This window comes from Epinephelus lanceolatus, chromosome 12 (genome assembly GCF_041903045.1).
Source record: "Epinephelus lanceolatus isolate andai-2023 chromosome 12, ASM4190304v1, whole genome shotgun sequence".
Lineage (NCBI taxonomy): Eukaryota > Metazoa > Chordata > Actinopteri > Perciformes > Serranidae > Epinephelus > Epinephelus lanceolatus.
The window spans coordinates 30,778,443-30,793,145 of NC_135745.1; the positions used below are offsets into that span (position 1 = coordinate 30,778,443).

Sequence of the window (14,703 nt, forward strand, 5' to 3'; positions counted from 1 at the left end):
AAGTCTTCTAAATGAACTGAAACCCAATTTATTTAGTCAAAGTCTGATTCTTATTTAGAAACATTTCTGTATACCCATTTATCCATTACCAATTATTCACAATTCATTGCAATACAGACGTGACGTTGTAGTTTTCCAACTGTCGACTAAAAACACAAAATTGATTCATTATAAATGTGTAAAAAAAGTTAATGTTAAAACGCCAGAAATAATACTTTACCACATCATGATACAGAAATATTTGTAATTTCTGTAATTATGACCCTCGGCCCACCCATTTGGGAAATCAGGAAGTGATGCAGCAGTAACATTTTGGATGGCGAGCAGAAACAAACCTCCGTGAGCAGAAAATAACAAAGAAAGGCGTCTTTTGAATGGTAAGTTCAGCATCAAAGCGCTGCCACGATTCTCTCGGCATGACCAAAGTTATTTCATTTACTGATCGATGTGAACTGAGTTACCAACAGAGTGCGTCGAGCTGCTTGAAAAAACAGGGGATGTTTAGTTAACCTTTACGTGTGTAATATTGGACACAACATTGTGTTAAAGCATCTTTGTCCAGGGTATATTAAACACTGGAAAAATATCCCTTTAAAAAGAATATACATATATATATATAGCCTTTTAAGGTACATTTAGAATAGATTAAAAAAAATGTGCGACTTATTTGCAATTACTCGTGAGGTATCTATGGACAATCATGTGATTAATCACGATGACATATTTTAATCAATTGACAGCCCTGATTTATTTAGAATGGATTTAATCATGTAATATAACACAGTCACTGATGACCTTAAAATATATACATGTATGTGTATATATATACATATATATATATATATATATATATATATATATATATATATATATATATGTACATATACATTCTGCTACTAATATTCTTTTTATCTTTTTTTATCTGCGTGTTTAAATTGTTCTTACATTGTTTTTGATTTTAATACAACACACCATGTACATATGTATTACATCCAATGTGCAACTATCCTGTATAGCTGTGACTATATACCCACACATATATTCATATATACATATTCTTTTTTCCATATGTGCATAAGTGAAAGGTGTATATAGTGTAAATAGTATTAAGTGTATATTTGTGTCTAAATTTAGCACTTTATATTTTATATTTTTCTAATTCTGATATATATCTTTTTGTGTTTTATCTTTATTCTATCAGTATTCTATTGCCATTCAACCTGCTTTCCTATCTGTGCTGTTTGAGCTGCTGTAACATGTGAATGTCCCCGGTGTGGGATCAGTAAGGTTTTATCTTATCTTGTCAGATATATATGTAATTGGGTAGGCTGCATTAATGAAATGCATCATTTTAAACAACAAAAGAGGTCATGGTCCAGTCCTTATTTGCAAACTTTTCTGTATTTGAATGTGTGTAGCCGATGCGCTGTATAGAAATGTATAAATATCATTTTGTTCACTTACAAAAAAAACTCTATATATCTTGTTATCTGCAGGGACAGACCTTGTGCATGATTGTAGCTGTTCGTATGTTTTTAAGGCAATGTGTGAAACAGACGTGAGGCCTGTCTATCAGCAGCTTTTAGCTTTCAGTCTTGCACCCTCACAAACTCTAGATTGTGACAGTGAACTCATCACAGCTTGTACGACTGAAGTCAGCAAGGCCTCAGTCTCAGGACTCTTTCTCTTTGCTCCTCTGTTGCAGGTGAAAGGCTACCGCGTGTACTACACTATGGACCCGTCCCGGCCAATGAATGAGTGGCAGATCCACAACGTCCAGGACAGCGTGATCACCACCATTCAGAACCTGGTGACCTCGGAGACCTACACCATCCAGGTGCTTGCCTTCACCTCTGTAGGAGACGGACCCTTCTCAGATCCCGTCCACGTTAAAGTCATGCCCGGAGGTAAGTGTGTGTGTGCAAAACACAATCATTAGTCTGTGCATGCTGGTGCATGGACAAAACAGCTAAGCAGTATTATTTATGTGCCTGAGAGCAGTGGTTGTTTTTCAGATGTGCACATGCAACAGAGCACAGATGAGTCATTATTTGTGTGTGTGTGCATGTAAACAAAGTTAAGTAGCTTAGTCGAGCGACTTGTGTAAAGTTTGCGAGGCAATCCACTGTGAAATGCTACGCAAATAAGCTTGACCTGTCAGAAAAAATGACTTCTTCAAAAGGAATAAAATCCACCTGCTGGGACAGAACTGTGGAGACTTGTGAAAAGGAAACAGGGATTAGAAGCCGAAAATGTCCCTCGTACCTCGGCGCCGCTCGTGTCGCTGTGACAGCTGCTGTGAAGTCGCAGGTTTTATGTGATGGGAGGGACAAAGAGATGATTACTCTGATGGTATTACTGGTTTAAATTTCTGTGCAGCCTGAGCTCCTGCGACGCTATCAGATGTCTGTAAAAAAGTCTGCCATTTTCAAGCACACAAAAGAAGAGAGATTATATAAAAACTGCACCAAAATACAAGGGTTTTTGAGATTAATGGGTCAGTGGGTGTACTGTGTATTGTGACACTGAGAATTAGTATGACATCTTTTTTTTTTTTTTTTTTTTATCCCACTATGACTTTAAATCACCTGAAAAATTAGGTCAGGTTAAAATGGATTGGTTTTCAATCTCGGTAATTTCTCTGTGACATCAATATTTCTGACTTAATGAGCAACAATTACAGCTAAAGTCAGACAAAAAACATCCTTAGTCATAAATTAATTATAATTTAACACTTAAAAACAAAACTCTGCTCCCACACAGTCATGTTTGATCAGATGTGACTGACAGTGACAACATAATTTCCATTGTTATATTAAAAGTTTTGACATTAATACACTTAATTTATACAGCACGTATTTTAACCCAGTTCTTCGCAGTTAAAAAAACAGAATTAAACTGTAAAAAATAGGTAAGTAGGCAGATTAAGAATACTACTACTAGCATAATAAAAAAATTAAATGTAATAAATTAAAAGTAGCCTGTAGGATCTTTTTGTGGGGACCTACTTCATTTAATGAATGTTTTAATAAGGTCAAGATTAATTTGATTATTGTCATGTACACAATACATTTGCCCACTGGCATTTTTTGAAGCTGTATTTTCTATAGAGGTTTCTATTTATTCATTCATTTTTACTTGCTGTGTAAATGTATCCCTACAGGTTCATCTACAAATGTACGCTGCAGTAATTTGAAATGTATGTTTCTGAGAAAACAGTTTAGCCTGCAGGGTTTTAAGAATTTAATTTATAGGAATCGACTTATTTTATGTAAACATTTTGAGGTGCGTTTATTACTGTCACTACACGGGGTGTTTTACTTTTCTAGCTCCATGTATTAGGTATTGTAGGCTGTCACATAGTAAACTAATGTTTAGTGTTTATTACCATCCTGCTTCACATTAGGGAACGTGATGGATTGCAGACTTACAGCCACTCCTGACTTAAGATGGATTTTTTTTGTGATGAACGTCTAGTGTCGAAATGTTGCAATAGATTGTTTTAGAAAAATGCCTCCAGTGAAAGTGAGTTTTGAGAAGTGTTTTAAAACAGTGGTTCTCAACCAGAGGTCCAGAGTCCTTGAGTGAATTCTAGGGGGTCTGCAGAAAAAAAGGGGAATAGTTTAATTCACTATTAAAGTGAGCCCAACGTTGGTAGAGCCCTGTTTCCACCAAACACTTTCAGTATGGTACCTTTGGAACCAACAGTAACCCTTCAGACATGGTACCTAGACCCTAGTGTTTCCACCGCAAACAATACTCTTAAGTGTGGGCGGGGTTGTTGTCACTCACTGTATTTCCACATCACCGGTGACACAGATGGAGGTCTGCACCTTGTGTATCGTCCACAGAACGAGGCTCACGCCAACATTTTCTGAACAAAATAAAACAGGCTGCAGTGAGAGTCTCTCTCCATGGGATATTTAAAAATAGCAGGTTTGTGCATTTAGTCCTTCTCAGGCAAGCTCAGGGGTTTAGTGTTGGCAGAGCCCACAGGAATGACGCTCCACGACACTTTTTTTCTCCGAGTGAGGATTGGAATATATGCCATCCCGGTCGAAATCAATACATATAAACACTTGAAGATCCACTCATTACTAAAAGTGTACGTCATATAAAAACTTGTCACAGTGGAACTTAAGGTGTGCTGATGGATTTACATTGTCAAATCATGCATTGAGTAACATTACAAGTAGACGTTCCACCTTAAAAGTCGCCGGCAGTCGGCCCAGGGAATGAAGTTATTTTTTCTCAGACTCCAGCTGCTGTGAGAGGCAGCAAAACATCCTTTCATTTTATAGTTACAGTTTACTAATTAAACCCTCCACAGTATGAACAGTGGTTACATGAGCCTCAAAACCAGCCACAACTCAGCCCTGAGCAGAGTGACCGTCCTCTATTGACCAATCAGACTGCAGTGTTCACAGCTCCACCTTTTAGTACCAGATCTGTGTGCTAGGTACCCCAACAGAGGGGGGACCAAACATGGGGATGGTACAGAACAGTTCCATTGGTACCATCCACAACTTTTCACAGTGAGAACAGAAAACTGAACTGCTCCGTGGAAACAGGGCTTAAGAGTTGTAAGAGTGACTACTCTGATCATAGGTTTCACTTCCTCTGTGGTTATCTCTTCAAATGTAATTGACACAAGTGTTGAGCCGAATACTCGGATGAAACAAGTACCCGATACAAAATAATGTACTTTTTACAAATACAAGTATTATACAAGTAAAATGTGTCAGTATCCAAACTCTTGATCCTCATTTGAGTAGCTGTGTTCAATCTCTTACTCTTGTGATCAAAGATGATGTGAAGCTCAACTCTTAAGCTGCTCTGTAAATAGTTTTCTCATGAATAATAAATATCCTGACTTCTGATCAGTCCATATCAGTTTCATTAACTATAATCAGTCTGTTCAGATGGAGGGCCCTGAAGTGAATTCTTATTGAGAATTCCTTCACTTGAACTAAAAAGCTGTTTAAGAAAGTAGGTTTTCAGGACCTTTAACTACAAAACAAAAATGCACAAAGAGAGTGCAATACTATGAATATATGTATTTAGATGAAGATAAGTGAGAGTCCTGACTGACTGTTCTGACCTCTTCCCTTTAGTCCCAGGCCAACCAGGGAAGTTCAGAGTCGGTAAGGTGGCAGACACCAGCATTGAGCTGACCTGGGAACCCGCCTACACAAAGGAGGGCATTGTCAACTATGAGCTGCTCTACAAACCTGTCAAGTTTGGCAGCTTGGTGAGACCTCTTCCACTTCTTTTTATAAACCCGTCTTCTGAGTGGATTTCTGAACAAGACAGAGGGATAAGAGGACAGATAAAAGAAGGAAATTGAAAAGATTAACCCCAGCGTCCAGCGCCGCTGTGTCTGCTGGTGACAGTCTCGTCTCTTTAATGATTCCTTTCTCCGCTCCCCTCATGCCACCTCTTGTCCTGTCCTCTGCTCCTCTTTCTTCTCTCTCACAGGAGAAGCTGACCTTCGGGCCGAGGAATTCATACACGGTGGAGGGTCTGAAAGCGAACACCGAGTATTCCTTCTCCCTGGCCGCCATCTCAACCAAAGGCATCGGAGCTTTCACCAACGAGCTGGTGCAGAGGACGTCACAAGCCAGTACGTCTCAATTTGACTGCTGTACCTGGGGCGCACACAGACGCCACAGATTTAAATTGCATTATGTTTCAGTCTTGTACACAAGTCCCATGCAGATATACACGCAAACACACACACAAAGTACATTGTCCTCAGCTCGTGAGGAAACCTGGGATCCATCTTCACATCTCTCCATCTATCTCGTTTATCAACCCATCTGTCCAACCCCACCTCCCATCCATCCATCTATGTTTGACTGTGCCTTTCTTCCTCCGCTCAGCCTCTCACTTTCTTACACAGCCAAAACATCATGACAGATGGAGATGGAGCACCGATTAATGTTTCACTCTTCCTTTTCTTCACCCTCCTTTCACTTTTTCCACTCTATCAGTGTCTAATGTCTTTGAAAGGGCGAAAGTGTCTGCCGCTTATTGGCTACCAGCCAGTGGTGAGGAGCATTAAAGGATGGTGGTTGGCCTGCTGTGTTGACAGGTAAGTGCTGGGCCAGTCTGTAATATATCCATGCTAAAGTTGGATTCTTTTCCTTGTGTCCTTTTCTCTATATTTCTTTTCTGTACAATCACTGATAGAAGATAGGGTCAAATAAGTTACTGCTGGGTTCAATGTCTATCTTAAAATCTACATGCTGGAAGTCAATGTTTACTTACCGTTCTACAAATTGTTGTATTTATTAGCAGTTATCAAATAACAACAAAGACTAAAGTTAAATGTCATTTTTAATCCTCACTTGAATCAAAATGCTGGCGGCTCTTGTCATGGCACTCCAGGAACATTTTTTGGCAACTTGATGTGCCTTTAAAAAACAACCCAGGGTTGTCCGCTTTGCTCTCAAACTTGTCGCAAACTGCACCATGCATAGTTGGAGTTTCGGCCAATTCCTCTTAATGCCACCCAACTAAACTCCTGTTTCCAGCATAATTGAAATGCTCGCTTGCGCTTTGGCTCATAGAGAGGTGCAGAAATGATTCCTAAAACCAGGAAATGAGTTAGCACCTTATCATTCCCGGTTCCATCATCTTGAAGTCGATGGGTTTTCTGAATTGGCTTTTGGTGCGATGCCTGAAATAAGGTCCTTGGTTAACACAAGCTAAAGAGACTTTCACATGTTGTTCTACGACATAAAATGCGTCAGTAAATACTAGGGGTGTAACGGTACACAAAAATCTCGGTTCGGTACGTACCTCGGTACAGAAGTCACAGTTCGGTTTTTTTCGGTACAGTAATGAAAAAAATAGACAACTATTAAATATCTTTTACTTATTGGTAACCTTATTAAAACATACCACCACAGCAGTTAACTCTTTTTACACAATTTTGAATGAAACAAATATATATAAAATCCTGCTTTTTCACATTGTTTGAATGAAAATAGAAATATAAAAGTGAAAAATAAAATCCTGCTGTTTTTTTAACACATTTTTTGAATGAAAAATATAAATATACATTTCTGCTTTAACAGTTTTACTCAATTAAAATAAAAAGTATAGTGCAGCTGGTCAGCTTTAAAGCCTGCTCAGATTCAGTTTTACTAGAAACTTACTTAGCTTTCCCACTTTGTTAAAGTGCAGTAAACAAAACATGCTTATATCTAAAGTGCAGCTTAAACAATTTTACTCAGCTCCAACGGCGTTGATTATTTCTTTAGCGCGATGGTCAGGGAAACGCTCTTTCTTTTTAAACGACGACGATATCGTAGTTTGCACCAGATTGCTTTTTCTAGTCGTGCCGGTTAACGTTCAAACTCGGGTGGTGTCGCTTTAGATGCGTTAGCATGTTAGACGTGTTTCCAAGTACATACTCGACGGCTGTTCTGCAGTGTCGGCACACTGCTTTTGTCTTGTCAACTTGTTTATTTCCATCTTCATATTTTACCCTGAAACCAAAGTGTTCCCAAACGGAGGACTTAAGGTTTGCGGGTGGGTCTTCAGGTTCGTCAGGCTCACTTGCCATGTTGTCAAAATGCGAGAATGCTCTGCACAAAGTGAAAGCAGAGATTTACGGTCGGACTCGGTCCGTCACTCAATTATGTCCATTGGGGAACTAGATATTTTAAATGGTTCGGCTCGCAAAAACGGAATTAAAATAAAACAAAATAAAATAAAATAATATCCTGCGTCCAATAATTCGGTACAGGGTCGTGCCGAACCGAAAGTCGCGTACCGAACGGTTCAACATAAATACATGTACCGTTATGGCCCTAGTAAATACCTAACGTGAACCCAACTTAAAAAAGGCGGTGGCTAACAAGTGGCTAAATTCGACAAGACAATATCATCACGCCAAACACAACTTTACAGCCTCATTGTTGTGGTGACAGCAAGTCATGCGACCGTAATGTAGTTTGTTTATAGCCTGAAGTTAGCTTTTTACTTCTGGCAATTGCATTTATGCTTCAAAAATCATAATTCAGTCAGGAACACTTTCGTCAACAAAATTTTATTTCCATTTGCAGTATTATATATAGCGGTATGGCTCTGTTCTGGGGCCCCTCTGCCTTTCCTTGGGCCTATGCAGAAAGCCTCCTCCACATGCCTACGGAGAAAGCCATAAGGCAGAGAGAGCACACCTGTCTGCCCATCCACGTGCAAAAGGAAAGCCTGAGGCAGACAGAGCAAACCTCTCTGCCCTTCCATGCGCCTACATGGAAAGCTTAAGGCAGGAAGAGCAGCAGCAAAGATTCCTCCGGGAACAGAACTGAGCCAGCATCAATGACAAACAAAAATTACATTGAAAAGTCAGACACAGCATGAAAAGGAGGAGCTAATTTGCACGTCGGCCTACAAAAAAACATAAGCCCTGCAGCACTCTATAAACACAATCTGTACTTGCTGCCATGTGCACACAAGTGCCCAATTGGTACTGCACGTGCAAATCTCAAAACACGAGATGGCTCTCTCCTTAGCTACTTCCATCATCAGCTCTGGAAAAAAAGTTTGTGTTTCATTCTTATTTGATGGGGGAAGTGAGTTGTTTGCTTTACTACCCTGACGGGGCATTTTACTTGCCTACAATCGTTATTGTTGAGCCCTGTAAACTATTTTGCCGTGACATATCAAATCAATTCATGTAACAAAATGCAGAGATAAATGGAGAAAATGGTGCAAGGAAAAGAATCCATTAAGTAGCCATGGTCGAGAAATGAGCAAGTCCTGCAGTTCATGGTGCCGATTCGCTCCAGCGGTAAGTTTTTGTCAAGTATTTACAATCACTCAACAGACACAAACATTCATACTACCCACAATCAGATGGTTTTTAATAGTGAGTACAAAATGTGCTAAACACTGTTAGCTGGCCTCCTTTCACTCTTTACCTCCAAAAAAAGAAAGAGAGACCAAGGTGGTTCACCGGAGGAGGTAGAGGAGGGGAGGAGTTGGGGGGGTTCAGGAAAGGGAAGGTGCCAGATAAGCAGACTATTTCATGCAGCAGAATTCATTTCCCAGGGAGGTTATGTGCGCTTTGTTATCGCCAAGCTTTGGTGCACATCTAGATTGTCCCCCGAGGCCAACAGAACAGTGGCTGTACGGCTGAGTGGATAGATACTTGAACCTGTCAGCTATGACTATTACACTCCCACACATACACACATGCTATACACTCCCAGGCTCACACACACAAGCCCCAGACGCCTCGGCTGCGTCGTGTGTGCGAGTGCGCCCTCTTTAAGGAACATTATATAGGGTGAGTGATACCTACAGTTCAGAGATCAGTGGTGATGAAGGCGTGTGATTCTTGGCTTTCTGTTCTTGTTTGTTACAGTAAATATCCAGGCCTACTTCTGATTCAATTCTTGTCTGCAATTCATCACTCTAGCCTGACTTTCAATATCCGTCTGAGTGCCTTTGTCTCCCAGGCTCCCTGTTCTTTTTTATTTTTTTTTATTTTTTAACCTGCCTCCTAAATCCTTTCGGCACTGTGTGAGATCTGTTTTAGTTTGTTGTTTCTTCCCTCTGTGAAGCCCAAGACCTTCCCCTAGTCAGCAGTGGAAAGTCTCAGACCACTCTATTATCCCGAAGACTCAAGGATTATGCCACCACGGGGGCTGGTGTTGTGAAATGTGTATATTTGTCTGTGCTGCTGTATACTGAGCTGTACATCCCTGCTTTAGAAAGAAAGAGTTTTTCATTCATAAATGTGGATCCTTTTATGCCCCTTGCTATGGCTAAAGGATAAGATGTAATCATTGGGTATCAGATGCACATTCTCCTTGGGTGTAATTAAGTTGTCCACTCAGGGTCGATGCTCTTGTCTCTGGGTTATTTCATTAGGCTCTAACATTATGCTTTTACATTATGTGGTTGCTCCCCTTTTTTGCCTCTCTCATGTTTGCCCTGGTGTTATCTCTTTCAGTTCACTTTACCTCAGTCTCTTATTGTTTCCTTTTTTATCCTTATCTCCTCTCCTTTTGCGTGCCTTTCTTATTTTTTTCCCATTCTCTCGGGTCTCTCCTAAACTCTTTGCCAATTTGCCCTCCTCGCCCCTTGTCCAATCAGAGCCTTCAGCTGCACCCGAGGGTGTGTCCTGCGAGAGTGCCAGCTCCACCTCGCTGAGAGTAAGTTGGAGGCCGCCTCCAATGGAGGGTCAGAATGGCGAGTTGGCAGGTTATGAGCTGAGATACCAGAGAGTTTCTGGGGCAGGAGGCGGAGGTCAGGGCCAGGAGGTGAAGGGGCTGCCTATCCCGGCCCAGCAGGGGCAGGCAGTGTTAGAGGGGCTGGAGAAATGGAGCCTGTACAACATCACCATGGCAGCCTTCACTTCAGAGGGGACTGGACCCAGCAGCCTGGCTGTGATTTGCAAAACTGATGAGGACGGTAAGAGCAAGAGCCGTACATCAGACCTAAACAGTATTGATTGTGTAGTTGATTATTAACTGGCTAGACTGTTGGTCACTTAATTAATTCTGCATTTGTTGGTGTGTGTGTGTTAAGTTCCTGGTGCAGCCCCTCGTCAGGTGGATGTTCAGCCGCTCAACTCCTCAGCGCTTCGAGTCACATGGCGCTCAGTGTTGCCACGGTTACGCCAAGGCCAGATCCGGGGCTACCAGGTGCATTTCAGCCGTACAGAGAGCAGTGAATCACGAAACCTTCCTCGCATCAAAGACCTCTTGTTGGATGAGTCCCAGGTGACGTCACAACTGATTTTTTTTTAAATGATTGAAAAGATGTTTATCCATTTATTTTATCATTAAACATCCTCCCTCTTCTCCTTTCCGTCCTTTGACTCATCCGTCTCGGCTGCCCGTGGGGTGTGTCTCATCTGTGGGATAAGATGGAGGAGGATGACTCGACTCAATATGTGAGTGCAGACTGCCCCTCCTCTTCTCATTATGAATGAACTATTAATACATACAGCACAGGGCAGCCAATACATTACACAGAGACAGCTATGAAATCCTCATCAAGGTTTGACCAGAGATTTGTTTAGCCTCTGATACGTAACTTGAACTAAATAGTTCATTACTGATGCATAACTCAGGGTTCCTACGCAGTATGGAAGTTAATTTTAGAAACTTCCAGGTCTGAATAAGCATGGAAAAAAGAAAAGAGATTATGGAAAGATATTGGAGTTTCCAGACTGTAACTGCTACTCCTTTTTCTAAAATATAAAATTCAGAATTTCTGAATAAACTCATCATACAAGCAGAGTGTTTTTCACAGAGTTTTGAGCAGGAAGCCAGCCACCATGTTTACCACCGTGCTGGAGAGTGCGGTCCAGAGCGAGCTGTCATTGAGAAGTATGGCTGCAACTGAATGCCCACTCCTACACAGAGCTGCCTCACACCTGTACGTCACAGCCTGTAAGCCAGCTCTGCTGCAAGTGCTTTTTAACTGAACCAAAATTTCCAACATTGCGACCAGATTATTTGGAAAGAAAATATGGCAATGTCCTTGATTTGCATAAGCTTGTCTGAACATTTATGAGTTATGCAGTGGTGTCGTTATTAGAAAAGTATATATCTTTTCTTTTCTTCATTAAGGAGAAGACTCACAGGCTGCACAGTTGCCTTGAAAATTTAATTATTCAACTTTTTTCCAACTTATATAAAAAATATGGTGGAGAACAATAATACAATATTATTTATTTAATGTGTTGAGGGGAAATAATAGGGCTGGCTCAAATCCTTTACAGCTTTGAATCTGCAGTCGTTGCCATGGTAATTGACGTCCAGATCAGCCAGTTTTTCTATAGAATTACCCCCAAAATCCCCAGTAGCCCATAAATTAAAAATATGAATCCAGCATAATTCATTATGCATTAACATTAATTATTAGTTATTCTCTGACAAGGACATTTAAACTTAATAACAGGCCCAGCTTTGTGACTTTGACCACCTGTGACAGGTTTAAAGATACGTTAGCAGGATGTCAAAAAAGCCAAGTGTCTGGAATAGTTTCAAAATTTACAAAGATGACCCCCCCCCCCAAAAAAAAAAAAAGAAGAAGTGCCCACCCACTCAACAAGGCTTGGATGACCCAAAACTGGTATTCCAGACAGATAGCCCTAGAAAATAATACAAATATAGCTAGCACCGGTTAGTTTACTTCCTCTTTGGGCAGAGATTGACTCGTCTGGATGAGGTGTTATTTACTAATTAGTGGTAGTTGTTGTAAATTAGTTCAGGGAGGACCCAAATGCAGAGTAACAGGCAAGGATGAAGTTTTAACAAAAAGAGAGCTTTAATGCAGCTGATAAAAAACATCCGGAGCAACCAGGAAATACAATAAATTCAGGTAAAAAAAAACTTTAAACACAAGATACCAGGCAGGAAATGGAGCAGGGAAAGACATCAAGAACACAGGGATGAATGCAGGACGAACTGACCAACAACAAAGTCAAACACACAGGTTTATATATATATATATATATGTATACGCAGAAAACTAATCATAAGAAGGAGACACAGCTGGAATAGGAAGACACGGGCAAAAGGAGGGAAATGGAGATTGGCTTGCAATAAGGGTGTGGAGGGGAACACTAGGGTGGAGCAAACAAGACTAATACAGAACAGGTGTGAAGGGAAGACTCCGGGAACAGGGAGGGACTAACGAGACAGGTGTGACAGAAAACACCAGACAGGAAGTAAAACGAAACACGAAACATGAGGAGAGAATCTGTAAACAAAACAGGAAGCAGATTAAACATGAACGAATGACATGAGACAAGGAACACAAACAGTTAACTCCAAAACAAAGACCATAGGATAACAGGATATAAACACACCCAGGATCATGACAGTCGCAGTAGTCAGAATGTAAAATATATTTCTGGTATAAATGTACATTCAAGAGAAGTCTGGAAATTTAGGTGTGGGAATTTGAAGTAGAGAATATGGAGGGACCCTGATGACTGCAAAGGAAGAAATGGGTGCATTGTCTCATATTAAAAGGAATGAGTTAGCAGTATTTATGGTGCTGTTATGTGTTTCCCCCCACAGGAGATGATTTTAGGAGGTCTGAAAGCAGAGACTGTGTACTCCATCTCAGTGGCAGCGTACACCACCAAAGGGGATGGAGCACACAGCAAAGCCAAGCTGGTGCAGACCCTGGGGATTGGTAAGCATATGCCAAGTATACAGTTCAGTGCACTGGATTTAGTAACATACTCAAGAATTGATCTTACAGTAAGCTGCACCAGCCGGCAGTAAATAAACAGCCAAATCAATTCTAATTCTTCCACAAGTTTTACATGATATATGTTGTTATATATATACATTTCAATTGATTTTTTGCTGCCTACGCTGTTGTTTGCAGTGCCCGGCCCCCCCTCCCTTTGGGTGCGTCCAGGATCTGGTCCATCGGTGGTAGTGCGGTGGGCTCCTCCGGTGGAGTGCTCTGAGTCAGGCTCTGATAGCCGGGGGGCCCCAGTGGTAATCCAGGGCTACCGCCTACAGTTTGGCCTCAAGAATACCTCTTTAGACACCACAGTTGATTTCACGAGTCGGGAGAAAAACTTCACTGTCGGAAACCTCTCCCCGGGCTCCTCCTACGTCTTTGTCCTCTCTGCAAAGAGCCGGGCAGGCTACGGAGACATAGTGCAGCAGGAGATAACAGTTCCCATGTTCCCACCCTCGGGATACCCCAAAATACCTGACTTTGTTAATGCCACATGCTGCTCCCTCGAGTTCTCCTGGCAGCCCCCTGCCCCAGAGGAGTGCAACGGCATCATCACAGAGTACACAATATCTTACAGAGAGGCTGCGGGCCCCAAACCCTCTGCTGACACTGGCCCGTCAGCCATACCAGCCCCCACTGCTCCCCCGTGGCTGATCACGCTACCAGGGAGTGAGTCCAGCTACACCATCCTGGGCCTCAATCACAGCACAGCCTACGAGGTGCAGCTAAGAGCCCACAACAAGGCAGGGCCAGGCCCCTTCAGCCCACCTCTGGTGAGCCGAACCATGGCCTTTGAAACAGGTAGGGCTGGCCTCGGGTCACAGGAACACCCTTCACCCTGTAAGCACTGGTTCAGCTTCACATCTCCGCTCCCTTTACTGTGGATTTCACTCCAAACCACTAAACTAAACGAAGTCTGGGCCAGTTCTTACAGGTCGGCCATTCACCTGTGCACCTCAGAGAGGCTGAGAACTGCAAAGTCCAGGGGAACACGACTACTCCCCCCAATCTCCTCCACTCACTCACTTATACCTTCATCACCTACCCTTCACCACCAGTGGAAGCAGGCTGAATGTTAATGGATGTTTGCTTCAAGAGCACTGCTTATCACAAACCCTCAGGTAAAAGTCAATACAGGGCTTGGATATACAGTATCTAATACGGCAGGTAAGTGTTCAGTCTGAATTCAAGGGAAAGCCGGCGCCCGGTGCTGTATCTGCAGGTAAGCTTTTTTTATCTGATAGACCTCCACTTCCACCTTTTCCGAAGCCTTTGCTGACATGCTGAATTCTGAGTCTAACAAACACAGACCTTACACTCTGAGAATGTGGCATGTCACAGCCGCTCTGTCTGTTATTTGTACTTATTACTCTTGCCATCCACTCTCCTCATCATCTGCCCATCCTCCTAACCATCATGTATTCTTCCCTCAGTAACAAATCCAACTGACGTGTCTTCCATTTTTACAGG

General features: G+C 41.8%; 1 protein-coding gene across 10 annotated transcripts in view; it reads left to right on the forward strand.

Moving 5' to 3' along the window:
* The window catches only part of ptprsb (protein tyrosine phosphatase receptor type Sb), a 109,046-nt gene that overhangs the window by 72,828 nt on the left and 21,515 nt on the right, over positions 1-14,703 (forward strand). For 9 of the 10 annotated variants that reach the window (XM_033650624.2, XM_078173239.1, XM_078173240.1 and 6 more), the window contains 3 exons: positions 1,706-1,907; positions 5,115-5,251; positions 5,479-5,623. In XM_033650624.2, the coding sequence (XP_033506515.1) occupies positions 1,706-1,907; positions 5,115-5,251; positions 5,479-5,623 (484 nt within the window). Of the gene's footprint in view, positions 1-1,705; positions 1,908-5,114; positions 5,252-5,478; positions 5,624-10,113; positions 10,432-10,548; positions 10,743-10,888; positions 10,916-13,055; positions 13,174-13,371; positions 14,035-14,703 lie in introns of all 10 variants that reach the window. The other variant, XM_078173243.1, reaches the window with a different exon arrangement.